Consider the following 17,859-nt stretch of genomic DNA (forward strand, 5'->3'; position numbering starts at 1 on the left):
CTCCCTTTAATGATTCAAAAATTACAGTGGTACTTGCATATGCAGTCACCGTTTAAAGGATAAGTAGTTAGCTTGAATTTCCAAACTAGGGATGAAAGAAGGTGTTAGCTGGCTTTGCTTTTAAGAAACAAAGCCTGATAGTATAGATTTAAATGATGGTTTTGGAACAAACATAAACATAGGGTAAAGAGGCCAAAAGACCAATGCTAACAGCTATTTTAGTTCAACAACATGCATTTCACGGCCACTATGATATGTCTGGCACTAATTCCATACATATCCAGCAATTCCTCGGACTTCCCACTCTGGGGCACTCTTGACACTGCCAGCGAATGAACCTGAATGTCAGGATCCATGGAGACGGCCGCACAGACAGCTTCCCCGATGCCACCTGGGAAAACAAGGATGTTAGGCCCTTTCGTGAAAGCAGCTCCTCAGCCTTAAAGCCTCAACACACAGAGGCCTCTGAATGCGTGGGAGGCACTTCTCAGTATGCCCCTTGTGGGACCAGGGGAAGGCTGAGGCAGGACTTCTTTGTTCCTGCCCTGGTGGATCCCACCCTGCATCCTTTCCCTGTCATCAACCTCAGGTGTGAGGACAACTGTGTGCTGGGTCCCAGGAGTCCTTCAAGAGAATCAGGCACCACTTGTGCAGGCTCAGGGCCCCTGCCGCGTGGACACATGATGCTCTTCCTTGCATCACATCTGTCCCACTTAACCTTTCCAGGCGCAAACACTGCCCAGCCCCTTCTCCCTGATACACTGTTTTTCTGCACTTGCTGTGTTCTCTGCTTGCAAGGCACTATTCCTGCTTCTTTCGTCGGGGCACACTTTTTTTTTTTTTTTTGAGGCAGAGTCTTACTCTGTTTCCCAAGCTGGAGTGCAATGGTATGATCTCGGCTCACTGCAACCTCCACCTCCTGGGTTCAAGTGATTCTCCTGCCTCCACCTCCCAAGTAGCTGGGACTACAGGCGTGCACCACCACACCCAGCTAATTTTTGTATTTTTAGTAGAGCTGGGGTTTCACCATGTTGACCAGGCTGGCCTCAAGCGATCTACCTGCCTCAGCCTCCCAAAGCACTGGGATGACAGGTGTGAGCCACCGTGCCTGAAACCTAAAGAAACAGTGATGCTTTTCATGACGCCTCGCTTGCCTGCAATAGCCACTCCTCTGTGTTGCCACTGACTCGACCTGGTGACTGGGCACTGTGCACTCTGTTGGGGACACACAGATGTGGATAAGCGTGGCCCCACGCTTAGTGAACACCAAACAACAAAGGCATGCTGGGTGAGAGGTAGACTATAGGTGATGCCTGAGAGAATGCCATGTGGCCAATCAAGGAAAACAAAAACACCAAACCTTCCAAAGCATTCCCAATGCCCACACACACCTTGTGGGTAGTGATCCTCCACTGTAATGATCCGGCCCTCTGTGGCTTTTGCACTGGAGATGATAGTGGTGACATCCAGAGGTTTAATGGTAAACAGGTCGATGACACGGATAAAAATATCTGCAGAACAGCAAAAACCAGCTTGGTACAAGAAACAGACTTAGCTAACTAACATACAGGGATAAAAATAAAAAGAGCACTCAGGGCATAGGAGGTAGCTGAAGTCCTACCTCTACCCAGCTTGAACTTCAATGCTTACACTCAACCAACTGACCTTGTTTCAAAAGCTCATCAGCAGCTGCTAAGGCTTCATACACAGTAATTCCAGCTCCAATAACTGTGACCTTGTCACTGACACAGTGGCGGAGGACCTGGTATAGTGCCAGCAAAACAGAACACCGTGGTTACTACACACAGAATGCATCTCAAAGTGGAAGGCACTTTGCTATGCTGCTATCCTCCAATTCTAACAATTTCACTCCTTAATAATTTGCTACTAAAAAAATCAGATGCATTTACGAGTCAGGACACATACTTTTTGATAGGCAGTTACACTGCTCCAGCTGTCCTGGAGCATGGATATGCCACATAGCCACCAGGAGTCTGGTTTGAGAGCTCACTATGGCACGGAAATATTGGACTCCAATGACTAACATGTTAATGGGAACATGCTGGGCACTGGAAACATGCTCAGTGCTAAGATCTTGTGTGCCTGAGCTCTGAGAACCCTCACAGCCTCCCTGTAAGATCTGTTCAGTGGCACAACCATTCTGCAGCTGAGGAAAGCAAATCTCAAAGCAGGAGGAAGTGGCCCAGGGCAGGGCTGGGACCCACAACCAGGCGGGGCTGACATCAAAGCCCTCGCTCTCAGTAACGTACCATTCTGCAAGCAAAGACAGAGTTCCTGGGCTTCTTTCATAGTTTAGTTGCCTCCAAAGCTACCCATCGGAGGAGGCATCTGGAATTATTCTCCACTTCCTCTCTGTATAGGTTTCCCTGTAGCTTAAGAACCACTGCTGATGGTACAGATAGGGTTTCTGAGCCACCCCATTCTTTGAGGATGCCCTGGCCTCTTAAAATACATATACACATATGCACACATATTAATGTCCTCTTTGCAAAGCCCAGCCCTCTAATGATCCATGCCATGCATGTTATCACACACATTTAACTCACATTCTTTACTAGCAGTAAATTTACTTGCTTTAGTCAGGACAGGAAAACTATTAGAAAAAAGATGACGGAAATAAGCAAGCTCTGCAAACCATGTGAATGTCAAGAGACCCTCCCCATAGAAACAGAACCTGTAGTTAACACCAAAGGTGAACACTGACTTTTCTATTCGGTGGCGTTTTCCAGCTACCTCATGGCACACAGTGGACAGTTCTGGAAACACCTGCTTTATGGCAGCACTCTGGCCATTCTGAGCACTTGCAACTGTGAATTCTGGAGCAGCCTAGTCCTTAGCAACCAAATCAGATGTTACCTGCTGCTCTTTCAAGAGTGGCTATGGGCAAACCTTTCTATACAGTACGATCGCAACTGTGTAAAATATACATGTATGCCTAGAACAAAGACAGGAAGGAAGCATGCCAAAATGTCTGCAAGCTCCACTCCCTAGGTGAGCAGAGTCACTTATTTTCTCCATAGAAGTTTCTGGTTTTCCCCATGCATGGCCCTGACAGGCAGGCTGAGCAGGGGATGGTCAGTGTGGTAGGTAGGCCTGGGGAGATTGGGCTCACTACTCAGGCCTGGATTCTGGTCTTGGTACTCACAAGCTGTAAACCCTTAAGACAGACACTTACCTTCTCCAATCCTCATCTAAAGATAGGGTTGATAACCTAACTTCTCAGGGCTTTTGCGAGAATACCAGAGATCATGTTCCCTTTTATTCCTGGCCTCAGATCTGTAAAATCTGAACCTAACAGATTATTCATTTCAAGTAATTTCTATTATTTTTTGTCTTGTTTTGTTTTTAGAGACAGGGTCTTACTGTCATCCAGGCTGGAGTACAGTGGTGCAATCCATCATAGCTCACTGCTGCCTTGAATTCCTGCGCTCCTCTATCCTCTTTCCTCAGCCTCCTGAGTAGCTGACACCACAGGTGCATGCCACCATACCCAGTTAATTTTTTTTTTTTTTTTTTGAGACGGAGTCTCCTCTGTCGCCCAGGCTGGAGTGCAGTGGCACGATCTCCACTCACTGCAAGCTGCGCCTCCTGGGTTCACGCCATTCTCCTGCCTCAGCCTCCCGTGTAGCTGGGACTACAGGCGCCCGCCACCGTGCCCGGCTAATTTTTTTGTATTTTTAGTAGAGACAGGGTTTCACCGTGTTAGCCAGGGTTGTCTCGATCTCCTGACCTCGTGATCCGCCCGTCTCGGCCTCCCAAAGTGCTGGGATTACAGGCGTGAGCCACCGCGCCCAGCCTCCCAGTTAATTTTAAAAATTTTTGTAGAGATGGGAATCTCACTATGTCGCCCAGGCTGCTCTGGAATTCCTGGCCTCAAGCAATCTTCCCACCTTGGCCTCCCAAAATGCTGGCTTCTGTTTTGTTTAGCTTGCAGCCAAGATAAATTACAGCCACGATGCTCAAGTGGCTTCATGTTATTATCTTTGAGCTCAACAACAAAAGACTCCATTTGGAAAGCAGAGAAGTTCAGGCTAAGCTGAAGTTCATAGAATGTTCCTTCCCAAGGAAAAGCAGGTAAAGATCACAATTGTTTTTTTAAAAAATGACAGCAAAGAAAGGATGATGTCTCAACCCTGAAGATACCTGGTGATAGATTCAGAAGTATTCTTTTTACAGGAGATGATACTGAGTAACACTGGAGCGCTTAAGCCCTTACCTTGGCCTGTCCGATCTCAAAGCGTTCCTGTGGGGTGTAAATAACCATAGTTTCTGGTCGGGTGGTCCGAATGAAGCACATCCCCTAGGACATAAATGGAGCCATGGTTTAGAAAAGCAAACAATGAATTTCCAACAACAGACATTGAAAGAAGTGAAGGAGGGGTGTGAACAGGACAGCTCTTTTTACTATAACTGTACGCTTTGGAGCAAGGGGTGAGCATATACAGCCAGTGGACAACACGTCCCAGCAGGGCCCTGGGGTTGCCCTGAAGGACGAGCTCCCCGTGCCATCACACCAATCCCCTTGAAAGATTCCCCAATACTCACTGACTTGTTCTGTCTGCACAGAACATTAACTCACAGCAGGAGCACTGACTCACATTGACTAGAAAGCCCAGAAAAGAATGTCAAAACATTAACTTTTGCCACAATAGCTTGTAATGTTTCATCCTTAGAAAGACCATAAACATCTATCTGAATACAAGATGACTTGCCCCTTTCCCGATCAGATGTAAATACATTTTTATGACCAATTTGCGCACATAAACATTTACCAGCATAAATGAACACTTGTATGTCTAAAGTATTTGTTAATTTACATACATATTAATGGATGCATCATAAACGAATATAGCAAGAAACGTCGCTACTGTTCATTCATATGCCATGACCCATCTTTATTCAGTGTCTTCACCGAGGCATAACTCAGCTGCAGTGAAATGCATACATCCTAAGTTCAGCACTTCCCGAATGCTGCATCCACCGTGGAGCCCTCATCCAAGCCCAGCAGTGTTTCCGCCAGCAGAGCCCTTGTGCCTCTTTCCAGTCAGTCTCCACCCACTAAGAAGCAACCTCTACTCTAATTTCTACCACCTAATCTTGTTTTGCGCCTCTCTTGACTTTTCTAGAAATGAAATCCTATAGTATGTGTGAAATCACAGAACGATCTCCAAGATAAACTAATTTTAAAGGTATACAATTGGCCAGGTGCCGTGGCTCATGCCTGTAATCCCAACACTTTGGGAGGCCAAGGCAGGTGGATCGCTTTAGGCCAGGAGTTTTTAGACTAGCCTGGCCAACATGGTGAAACCCCATCTCTCCCCCAAAATACAAAAATTAGCCGGCCGTGGTGTAGCCGACCTCTAGTCCCAGCTACTCAGGAGGCTGAGGCGGGAGAACCTGGGAGGCGGAGGCAGAAGCTGCAGAGAACCGAGATCGTGTCACTGCACTCCAGCCTGGGCGACAGAGTGAGACTGTCTAAAAAAAAAAAAAAAAAAGAAAGAAAAGTACATAGTAATATGTAAAGTGGGAGCCCACTTATATTAAAAAAAAAAAAATCAAAGAACCCATGAGTGCTTGGAAAGGGAACGTATAGTCCCCACCCCAACTGTGCCAGGGGTTACCTGTATGGGGCATGGGTGAGGTGCAGGGTGGCAAGGGGAGCCTGCTGAACGTTAGCAGGACAGGCTGGAAAGATCAAGACCACACTGCCTTGTCTCCCGTGCAGCTAGGTTCTAAACAGGAATTTGATTCTGTCCATCTGATGCCCTTGCATGAGGTCCCACACACTCTTGGCGCCCTAAGCTGTTCCAAAGGCAAGCCAGGGCCAGGGAACACAGATTCGTCTGTAGTGGCATCCTACCACCCGCTCTCCAGCTTCCTGGATGTCAGGACGCAGCAGGAGCTTCTTCACCTCTGGCTGCAGCCACTGGGGGCTAAAACACTATAGTCTGGGACTCTGCCTGGGGCTTGCTCCTGTGGCTTCTTAAGCAACCTTTGTTAAACACCTTCTCCTGTTTACAATACCCAGAATGGTCCGTGCATCTTCTGCTGAGCCCTGACTGAGACAGGCTGTCAGGTTCTGTTCAGTATCCTGTACTGTTTGACTCTTTTACAAAGCAAATGTGTTTGTGTGCATAATTGCCTGTTTTTTATAAAGAATTCTATCATCAGATTTTCTAAAATGAATTACCACTTTTATGCTGAGAAAAAAGGCCCAATCATCAGTATGAAACTAGTAGCAGAGTCCAGAAGCATTTTCTGTCTGAAACTAGTGTCTCCTCAAAAATACCTTGGCATTGGCCGCCAGAGAAACAGCATGCTCCGTGGAGACAGCATCAGTTGGGTAGAAGATCGTGCACTTGGGAATGGTTCGGAACATGGCTATATCCTCCAGGGCCATCTGGGAAGCACCGTCTTCACCTGAGAGAACCATAGCCCGATTAAAACATGAGCATAACCTCATTAGGAACCTGCCCTCCACGCGCTTCTAGCTCTGAAGAAGCAATTATTCCTATTGCCACTGGATGTCCCAAGTTCTAGCAGAGCCCCATAAATGGTCCTACTGCATCCTTGTAACTCATTTACATTGTGTTCTTGCACGCCTGTCTCCCTTGAGGTCACACTGTGACGCCTCGGGTTAGGCTCCCAGTTGACTTTTCAGATGGATCACTCCAAGCTACTGTCCGCAATGGCTGAGACTTGGCCTGAGTTTGGCCTGCTAAGCCTCTGAACCTGTGCTCTTTAGGAAGGTCCTCAGGCTTTGTTCTCCCTTTTCTGCTCTACCTTTTCTATATCCAGAGACCGGGTTTTACATACCAAAGTGGTGTTTTTCATTTCTCCAGGCCTTCCAAGTAGTTAACACACCTTTAAGGCACGTTGAGGGTGCTACAGGGTACTTTAGGGTATATCTGGGAATGCAGTTTCTGGCCAGAAATGTGAGAGAAATCTTATTGTGCACTGGGTGGCTTAGCTCTTCTCAGCTAGGAAGGGGATTGTCACCATGCACACTGCCTTGCCTAGGACCACTGTCTAACCTCAACAGCCCAGCTTTTTTTTTTTTTTTTTTTTTATTAACATTATTTTGAGACAGAGTCTTGCTCTGTTGCCCAGGCTTGAGTGCACTGGACGATCTCGGCTCACTGCAACCTCCACCTCCCAGGTTCAAGTGATTCTCCTGCCTCAGCCTACCAAGTAGCTGGGATTACAGTCATGTGCCAACATGCCTGGCTAAGTTTTATATTTTCAGTAGAGATAGGGTTTCACCATATTGGTCAGGTTGGTCTCAAAATCCTGACCTCAGGTGATTCACCTGCCTCGGCCTCCCAAAGTGCTGGGATTACAGGTGTGAGCCACTGTCCTGGCTTTTTTTTTTTTTTGGACAAAGTCTCTATCACCAGGCTGGAGTGCAGTGGTGTGATCTTGGCTCACTGCAGCCTCTGGCTCCTGGGTTCAAGCAATTCTCCTGTCTCAGCATCCTGAGTAGCTAGAATACAGGTGCGCGCCACCACACCTGGCTAATTTTTCTAATTTTAGTAGAGATGAGGTTTCACCAAGTGCTGGGATTACGGGCATGAGCCACTGCACCTAGCCTTCCAGTTCTTCTTTGGATGGAACCTAGGGCCACTTTCTCCATATGACTATTTCAAAACTGACACCGAGCACAGCTGCAGGTGGGCTCAAGGACCTAGGCCCCTCTGCCCCTGCAACACTATCGCGCCTCCTCTCCCTGGCCACCACCTGTGCCTCCAGCTTCACCCAGACAGCCGTGACTCCAGCTCCATCTAGAGCCATCTCGTCCAGCCTCATTCTCCCATGGAGTACCTGAGATGGCTACCCAATGTGCACCTCTGGCATTCTAGAAGTGTGTGCAGCCATATCTACTGAGCCCATCTGCCTGCCACAGGCACGCCAGCTGGCTCATCTTCCCATGTCATTTCTGTCATTCATGAAAATGACTCCCTGACGTTTCCCAAGTGAGGAATCCTGGAGATTGGTGTGTTTTGCTCTTCACACCATCGCAGAGTGCTCCATCTGTTAGGAGGCACATTCACCTCTCTCTTCACTCTTAGACCCCCTCCCCACCGCCTGGCTTTCTCCCACCTTGCACACCTTCTTTCAATCCCCTCTCCGGCTTCCCATTGCCTGTGGTTTCCTTCTAGCCCACCTGCCAGGTGAATACTATTCTGAGAAGGGCGTGTTTGTAAGAGTTCCTGCCTTGTGTCATGCTCCAGGGTTCTCGCTGCCCCAGGCAGGAAGGAGGGGGTGGTGGTCCTCCCCCGCCCCGAGCAGGCTGTGCAGCCAGTCAGAATGCTCCTTGTCCTCTGTGATGCTATTCACCTTCAGTTAGATTGCAACCACAGCGAGGGCAGAAAAGGCTCCATGACTCTGCCAGTCCTGTCCATAACCTGCACACAGCTCAACACACAAGGGGCACTCAGGATAGGCAACTGTTTCTCACTGTCTGAAACAACAGTACCACCGAGAGATGCACTTCAAAAGTTGCCCTGAGTGTCTGACACTTGTAAAGGACGACATGGCACTTTCAAAAAAAAGACTTGAATAATCAAACTTCATGGAACCATAAGGAAATTCATGGTTTAACCAATCACATGCTTATCTTTCTCTGTGAAGGAGGAAGGCTATCAAGATGATGGCATTAAAACCCTTACCAACAGATACCCCACAGTGGGAACCAATAATGTTGATGTTGCTCTCAGACAGGCCTCCTATCCGGATCTGATCAAATGCTCGAGTCAGAAAGGCAGCAAAGGTGCTAGCAAAAGCAATGGTCCGTCCACGGGAGGCACAGCCCAGAGCCACGCTCACCTGCAACACAGAGAATATGAATCAGAACATCCCTGGGTACTGCCCCCACTGCCCCTTCTCCCACAGTCCCCACGATAACCCCCATTCTGCACCTGGTGAACTGCTCTGAAGTTCTAGCATGCGTCCTTCCCACGCCCCTCTTTCCTCAAACCCTGGGCACCCGTCTGTCCCTCCTGCTCAGATGGTGCCCTCAGCTCATAGCTCCTAGGAAGCAAGAGACGAGTCTCTTCTGCCTGCCCTCCTGGTGCCCGCAGTTTTCCAAGGTCCACGCCCTGACAGGACATCCTGAATCCATCCTGTTCCTTTCTCACAGGGATCTCTAGCCATGCAGCTCCTCTTCCCCTCTTGTGCTACTTCCTTTTCTCTTGGATCATTCCATTTCCATTCAGGTGTGTGCCAGTACCTTTTATCTGCACACCCCCATCTCTGCCTTGTCCTGCCTTCACATCTGTGTTCTCCTTCACAGCAAACTTCTCAAAACTTGCCTAGAGTCATTGCCCTTTCCTTCTCATTTCCCACGCTCTTCCCAGCCAACTTCATCTAGGCTACCATCCCCACAAGGTACCTCGAAGCCACAAAACCAAGAGGCTGCCTGACCTTGGCTGGCCTGTGACTTGACTTGGCCCTTGATCTCAAGACATTTCCTCCTCTCAGTTTCTGCAGTGTGGCAGTGGCCCGGTGCTGTCGCCTCATGGGCGCTGCTGGGGCAAGTCCTCAGGGCCCTGCGCATCCTTGGGAAGTCACATCTGGCCCAATGCTCCCCTGATCTGCATTCTGGTAATGACCCCCACTTTACATTGCCATTCCTTACCCCACTTCCCCAGAAGTCTGGGCTCAAATACCCCAGTAGGCTTCAAACTAGAATACAAACCTCTCTGGGGCTACACATGGGCTTTCCAAAGGGGATGTGGCTGTGGGTGTTACACTCAAGATCCGAAACTCCAGATCAACTCTGTCTACATTCATCTGCCAAAAGGAGGGGCCGTACTTCCCTTCCACAGTCTTTTTTTTTTTTTTTTTTTTTTTAAACAAGGTCTTGCTCTGTCACCTAGGCTGCGGTGCAGTGGCACAATCTTGGCTCACTGCAACCCCCGCCTCCCAGGTTCAAGCGATTCTCCTGCCTCTGCCTCCCGAGTAGCTGGGATTACAGGCACCTGCCACCACATCCGGCTAATTTTTGTATTTTTAGTAGGGACGAGGTTTCACCATATTGGTCAGGCTAGTGTCAAACTCCTAACCTTAGGTGATCCACCCGCCTCGGCTGACCTCCCAAAGTTCTGGGATTATGGGTGTGAGCCACTGCCCCGGTATCCCACTGTCTCTTTTAACAATCACCTCCTAGCAACCTGATCCCCAAAGGGCATGCTCTCAGTCACCTGACTCTTACAGGGGGATCATCCTGGAGTGAAGAACCTCCAGACCCAAGCAAAGAGGACAATTTGAAATAACTATGCTGGTGGAGAGAAAGTGAAGAACTTAACTAATGAAACTGTCAACTCTGCAAATAATTTTTATAAACAACTTTACATGAAAGATCAGTATGTGATTTTTTTGGCTTATAACTGGGAAGGAATTCAAAGAATTGAGTGACATTCCTCCAACAAAACTTCCCTTCCCATCTACTTATTCATGTAAGGTTTCGTAGCACATCATTAAAATGAAAAACAGGAACAGAATCTGTTCTCAATGCTATCACATTCAAATTACAAGTATATTCATCCACTAACATACTAGCTAATAATAATAAAAACTCTATCTCACTTCAGAAAAAACCTAATGCTCAGAGGCCTATAATTTTTTTTAAAAAGCTATCAATTTATATGCATATTTTTGTTGCAGAAAAAATTAAAGGACAATCAATAAAAGGCTTTCATGCATAAAGATATATTGGGGAAATGAATGGAATGGAAATTGGAAATAAAGTAGAAAGAGGGATTTAATTTCTGACAAAGAAAAGTGGCTTAGCATGAATTTTTTTTTTTTTTAATTAGAGACCAGGTCTCACTATGTTATTCAGGCTGGTCTTGAACTCTTTTTTTTTTTAGATGGAGTCTCGCTCTGTTGCCCAGGCTGGAGTGCAGTGGAACGATCTCGGCTCACTGCAAGCTCCGCCTCCCGGGTTCACACCGTTCTCCTGCCTCAGCCTCCCGAGTAGCTGGGACTACAGGCGTCTGCCACCATGCCTGGTTAATTTTTTTTGTTGTTGTTGTATTTTTAGTAGAGACAGGGTTTCACCATGTTAGCCAGGATGGTCTCCATCTCCTGACCTCGTGATCCACCTGCCTTGGCCTCCCAAAGTGCTGGGATTATAGGCATGAGCCATCACGCCCAGCCTGGTCTTGAACTCTTGAACTCCAGCAATCCTCCAGCTTCAGCCTCCTAAAGTGCTGGGATTACATGTGAGCCACTATGCCTAGCCAGTGTCATCTTTAACGGCATGATTTGAGTATTCAAGTATCAAAAACGTCAATATATGAACAACTACATCCTTTGCAACTATTTAAATTTGTGATTAAAAATTTAGATGTGGCCAGGCATGGTGGCTCATGCTCATAGTCCCAGCTCCTCAAGAGGCCGAGGCCAGAGGACCCCTTGAGCCCAGGAGTTTGAGGCTGCGGTGAGCCATGACTGTGCCACTGCATTCCAACTTGGGTGACAGAGCAAGACTGTGTCTCTACAAAAAACAAAAATAAAAAAATGATGTTAGCTTAAAAACTATGCCAAGGTATATGTAGTTTAGAAAACTGCATTTAGCGGTGTGGAGCAGCCACATGTGAAAATGACTGACTGATCTACTGCCCAGCCATCTGATACCACTGTCTCTCCTCCGTACATCTAACCGGTGCCCCAACCCCCTAGGCCCACAGAGAGCTCCTGCTGGTGCCCCCCAGTCCACTTCTCTCCCAGTCTTGTCAATCTCAAGAGGTGATAACACCTTCCCTCAGGTGCTGCCGCCCATACTCAAGTGCCAGCCTTGGTTCCTGTCCTGACACCTGCTGTTGGCATCCTGCTGGCTCTCCTGCCAAGGCAATATGTGACAAGTCTGCTTCCCTCCGACTCCACAGCTACTGCCCTGGTCCAAGTCACCCTCTCCTTCTCCTCCCTTTCCTACGTGAAGCCATTCTTCACTCTTCAGAGTTTTGGAAAATGCAGGCTGTTACTTTCCTGCTTAAAGCCCTCCAGTTGCTTCCCAGCAAACTGCAAGAGAACCACAGATACTGAACAGGGCCTCTGTAAGACCCCGTATGACCTGGGCCCTGGAGAGCTTTCTGTGTTCACCATGCTTCTACCACTTGGCCTTCCCTCTGCTCTCCAAACATCCCAAGCCTGGGCCTGCCTACAGCTGGCCATGCCCCCGCTTGAAACGCTGTCTCCCACATCTGTGCACGGCTGACCCCTCGCCACGTGAGACTCAGCTTAAGTATCACCTTTTCTGAGAGGCTGTCCCTGACTGCCCCGGTCAAGTTCTACACTGTAGCCACCTTTTTCAGCATGGCACTAAATACCACCTGCTCGCCTTTTCTTTACAACTTTTTTCCAACTGTGAGAACATATCAGCAGGCACGGAAAAGACTACATGGCTGTGTGCTGAGGGAACCAGTGAGGTGGGGAGCAAACTTTTTGATAGGAACGTCAATCCAGAAAATTATGGATTGCATTGTTTTCCATTCAAAATGAAAACAGCTTAATGAGCCAGGCTCAGGGGCTCATGCCTGTAATCCCAGCACTTTGGGAGGCCGAGGCAGGTAGATTACCTGAGGTCAGGAGTTGGAGACCAGCCTGACCAACATGGTTTCTGAAACCCTGTCTCTACTAAAAATACAAAAATTAGCCAGGTGTGGTGGTGCATGTCTGTAATCCCAGCTACTTGGGAGGCTGAGGCAAGGGAATCGCTTGAACCTGGGAGGCAGAGGTTGCAGTGAGCTGAGATCGTGCCACTGCACTCCAGCCTTGGTGACAAAGAGAGAGAGAAACTCCATCTTGAAAAAACAAAAAACAACAAAAAAATCAAATGGCCCAGCAGAGCATGGGGAGCTGTGGGGGTACCCATCTCAACAGAGGTGCTTTTTGGCTTCAGTCAACTGGCGTCAGGAGGGAATGCCACCCTGTGGTAGCAGTTCTTCCCATCTTTCAAAAGAATCCAGAAATGTATATTCTATATAAGACCTCCTGATTCTTTCTTTTTTGAGATGGGGTCTCGCTGTTTCACAGGCTGGAATGCAGTGGTACACTGCAGCATTGAAGTCCCAGGATCAAGCATCCTCCTGCCTTAAGAGTCCCGAGTAGCTGGGACTGCAGGCTTGTGCCACCACACCTATAATCTGATTTTTAAATGCTGGCAACTGATTTTTAAAAAATTTAAAACACTGGCCGGGCGCGGTGGCTCATGTCTGTAATCCCAGCACTTTGGGAGGCTGAGGTGGGCGGATCACGAGGTCAGGAGATCGAGACCATCCTGGCTAACACGGTGAAACCCCGTCTTTACTAAAAACATACAAAAAAATTAGCAAGATGTAGTGGCGGGCGCCTGTAGTCCCAGCCACTCGGGAGGCTGAGGCAGAAGAATGGCATGAACCCAGGAGGCGGAACTTGCAATGAGCCGAGCACTCCACTCCAGCCTGGGCGACAGAGCGAGACGTCGTCTCAAAAAAATTTTTAAAAAAATACTACTTGTTCCACATAAAGTCACTGGTGGTCACATAAGACCTGCTGGCCTGTGGTTTTCTGGAGCTTTCGAGTTCAAAGGGTTTTTCTGGCAGTAACTCCTTCCTCTCTCTCGAGAGGTGCGCTTGTGTGCATGTGCTTGAGATACTCGCTGCATCAGTATCCCTCTGGGGAGAGACTGAGGCACAGATAAGCAGAATGGCTTTGCCTAAGGCACCAGCTCTAAGTATTGATATTCTTGTGATTGCAGTAAGTACAACATTTGCATTTCTGTGATATATTAGGCCCCTCTACAGTGGAGAAAAAATTGCATTCCCTGTGACTCCTCAACCAATGTGCCTCTGGGTGGTTGCAGAATTGGGCAGAATGAGCTACTAGGGAGCCTGGGATGCTTCAGGCCCAGAGCCCTGGGTTCAGATGGTTCTAGGCTCAGAGGGCCCACTGTCTGTGGCCTTGGGCCTGCTGCCCTCAGCCAACTTGGAGAGGGTGCCCAGAGAGTGCCGAGTAGTCTATTACGGCCCTCGTAGCAGACCTAGAAGCCACCTCTCAGACTCTACCTGGCTACTTGCCTCCTGTTTCCCTGGAATTTTTTTTCCACTCCTTTTGCTTTCATAAATGGAAAGAAAAACTAGCACAGGCTGGGCCTCCTGTGTCCAGTGGGCCATTAATTGTAAGAAGCCCTGAGAGACACTATACACTCACCATGTTTTGCTCAGCCATAAAGCATTCGATGAAACGCTCAGGGTACTCTTTGTTGAATATCTCAGAGAAGGTAGAGTACTTGGTATCACCATCCAGCACAACGACTCTGTCGTTTGCATAGCCCAGCTTAGCCAGAGCCAAACCACATGCTTTCCGGGTAGCTATCTAGAAGAAAGAATCAGGGTGTAGAGTTTCTTCAAATGCATTTAGAAGGAACGACTACAGAAGGAAGGTGCCATATCGTAGAATGACAAATTATCATCTATCTTGAAGAAAGTAAATTTGTGACTCACCAAAAATTTCCTTTAATGTCATAAACATGGATTGCTAGCCAATCTTAAATCCATACTAAATAGCTGATGTGGCACTCAAGTTTTTCTCAAACTGTGCTCTTTTTAGTTAACATCCCCCCCTCCCCTGACCCCCACTTCCTAAGCAGGTAAACACTCCACAGCTCAGGAGTGAGATTTCCGACATCAATGGTTCTCATTATATTTTTCAAATTACTTGGCCAGGTGTGGTGGTTCACACCTGTAATCCCAGCATTTTGGGAGACTGAGGCAGGTGGACCACCTGAGGTCAGGAGTTCGAGACCAGCCCGGCTAACAAGGTGAAAGCCTGTCTGTACTAAAATACAAAAATCAGCTGGGTATGATGGCGGGTGCCTATAATCCCAGCTACTTGGGAGGCTGGGGCAGAAGAATCACTTGAACCCAGGAGGCAGAGGTTGCAGTGAGCCAAGCACTCCAACCTGGGTGACTGAGCCAGACTCCATCTCAAAAAAAAAAAAAAATGTTGAATTTTATGAATTGCTTTTGTTTAGTGTGTATGATGATGATCACACTTCCCCCCGTCCTTTGACCTAATACTAGAACAGTGAATTCTATTCCTACGTCTCCTGGCATGAGTCACCTGCATTACTAATTTGAGCTCACTGATTCACTTAACTTTTTTAATGTACTAATGAAGTTGAGATGGGTTAATGTTCTATTTAGAATTCTTATATTGCTATTCACAAATAAAGTTGCTCTACAGTTTTCTTTAGGCTAACTTTGTCACATTTTCGCTTCATAAATAAATCGCAATGACATTTTCATCTTCCTCCGTATTTGGAAAAATGTGAAACAGTTTAGAAATTACTCTTTTTGGGAAGGTTAAAAATGAGTCACTCTTATATAACCTGGTGAGCCTGGAGCTTTGGGGGATAGCCCTTGGATAGCTTTCTCCATTTTTTCTAGGGCTATTGATTCATTTAAGTTTTTTGTACCTCTTTTAGTCAATTTTGATATTTTATGTATTCCTAAAAATGCTCCCCCCGCTTTTCACGTTTTCATACCAATTATACAACTATGGCGTTATACAGTTTTCCAAAAAAAAAAAATTTTTTTTTGTAATCCCAGCACTTTGGGAGGCCGAGACGGGCGGATCACGAGGTCAGGAGATCGAGACCATCCTGGCGAACACGGTGAAACCCCGTCTCTACTAAAAAATACAAAAAACTAGCCGGGCGCGGTGGCGGGCGCCTGTAGTCCCAGCTACTCGGGAGGCTGAGGCGGGAGAATGGCGGGAACCCGGGAGGCGGAGCTTGCAGTGAGCTGAGATCTGGCCACTGCACTCCAGTCTGGGCGACAGAGCGAGACTCCGTCTCAAAAAAAACAAAAAAAAACAAAACCAAAAAAAAAAAAATTTTTTTTTTTTTGAGACAGAGTCTCGCTCTGTTGCCCAGGCTGGAGTGCAGTGGCCCAATCATAGCTCACTATCCCCTCAAACTCCTGGGCTCAGGTGATCCTCCTGCCTCAGTCTCCAGAGTAGCTGGAACCACATTATGGCACCATGCCTGGCTAATTTTTAAATTATATGTAGAGATGGGGTCTTACTACTTTGCCCAGGCTAGTCTTGAACTCCTGGGCTCAACTGGTCTTCCTGCCTTGGCCTCCTAATAGTGCTCGGATTACAGGTGTGAGCCACTGTGCCTGACCCACCCTCTGTTGATACACCTTTTTCTTTCTTCTGGTTTTTATCTTCTGATTTCTCAAGTATTCAAAATTCATTCATTTATTTATTTATTTATTTATTTGAGACGGAGTCTGGCTCTGTCGCCCAGGCTGGAGTGCAGTGACGCGATCTCGGCTCACTGCAAGCTCCGCCTCCTGGGTTCACGCCATTCTCCTGCCTCAGCCTCCCAAGTAGCTGGGACTACAGGCGCCCGCCACCGCGCCTGGCTAATTTTTTGTATTTTTAGTAGAGACGGGGTTTCACCGTGGTCTCGATCTCCTGACCTTGTGATCCGCCCGCCTCGGCCTCCCAAAGTGCTGGGATTACAGGCGTGAGCCACCGTGCCCGGCCCAAAATTCATTTATTTTTAACCCTCATTACCAGGCTAAGAAAACACAAACAACATTCAAAATTTCTCCAAATAAAAAAGGGTCAGAAAGTGTGTCCTTCCTCCCTAGGCTCGCCATCTTACTTCCTCTAGGCCATGGAGAACTTGCCTATGTCAGGTCTGCTATACCAGAAGGCAGGATGTAAACATGCTAAAAACCAAAAGGACTTGATATTCAGAGTTTTGTGCATAATTTTATTCCTTTTTGAGGTTTCTGATGAATTGGCCTGCTCCTCTGTGTAATTCAGAGAGTAAGTTCAAAAGATCAGCCCGCCTGGGACCAGTATTCTTAGCGGAGATACAGAATTGTAGCAGTTCCGTGCACAAACTGAAGTTGGGAAGCAGTAAAAAGGCACACCACACCAGGAGTTAATAAATAGCAATGGACCAATCAGAAAATTCAGACACACGTGTGAAAACCAAAAATAAAAATCAGACCTAATAAAAGAGAAGGGGGGATAGGAGTGGTGAAGGATCAAGTACCTATTGGGTGCAATGTCCACTACTCTGATGCTGGGTGCACTGAAAGCCCAGACCTTACCACTACACAAAATCTATCCATGTGACAGAACTGCACTTTGTGCCCCTAAATCTATTTTTTTTAAAACGGCAAACCTCTCTTTATTGCTTATAAACTGTTATACATTACTCTAATAATTGATTCGTCCGTGGAGACCAGAATAAATGAAGAATCCTGTGTATATATGAACAACATTAGAGAACAAAGCAGTTGACATACCTTATTTATTCAATTATCCACCTTTCTGCCTACCTTGTCACCAACTCTGTAATCAGGTGGAGAGATCATCCTTACATCTGTGATGTTGACTTCAGGTGAGTCCTCAATGGGGAGCTGTGGGTCAAGACTCCTGCTGGTCTCTATCTGGCTCTCAATTAATTTGATAATGGCATCTGCTCTTTCTCTTGGCATTGGCTTTCCATGCCAACTTTCTGCATCCTCAATACCTGTAATGAAACAAATAAAAGACATCCATTCCATAAATATTTAATGAGTGCCTATGAGGTCACCTGAAAAACAGACCCTGATGAAAAAGACGTCACCCTAGGACTCGCAGGAGGAACACCTGGCACGGAGGGCCTGGGATGCTGCTGCAGCCAGAGAGAACAGCTTGGACAAAGGTCTTGAGGCTTTTTGTTTTGAGACAGGGGTCTCACGCTATGACTCCTCCCCAAGCTGGAGTGCAGCAGGTGGTCATAACTCACCACAGCTTCCAACTCCTTGGGCTCGAGTGATCCTCCCG

General features: G+C 47.3%; 1 protein-coding gene across 1 annotated transcript in view; it reads right to left on the reverse strand.

Annotated features, from left to right (window-relative positions):
• Positions 1-218: 218 nt before the first annotated feature.
• The window catches only part of TKTL1 (transketolase like 1), a 31,716-nt gene continuing 14,075 nt past the window's right edge, over positions 219-17,859 (reverse strand). Inside the window, 8 exon segments of the mRNA NM_001168799.1 lie at positions 219-391; positions 1,392-1,511; positions 1,666-1,762; positions 4,238-4,321; positions 6,311-6,441; positions 8,691-8,847; positions 14,215-14,379; positions 17,370-17,563. Coding sequence (NP_001162270.1) covers positions 219-391; positions 1,392-1,511; positions 1,666-1,762; positions 4,238-4,321; positions 6,311-6,441; positions 8,691-8,847; positions 14,215-14,379; positions 17,370-17,563 — 1,121 coding nt within the window.

The sequence above is a fragment of the Papio anubis genome, chromosome X (assembly GCF_008728515.1).
Source record: "Papio anubis isolate 15944 chromosome X, Panubis1.0, whole genome shotgun sequence".
NCBI lineage: Eukaryota > Metazoa > Chordata > Mammalia > Primates > Cercopithecidae > Papio > Papio anubis.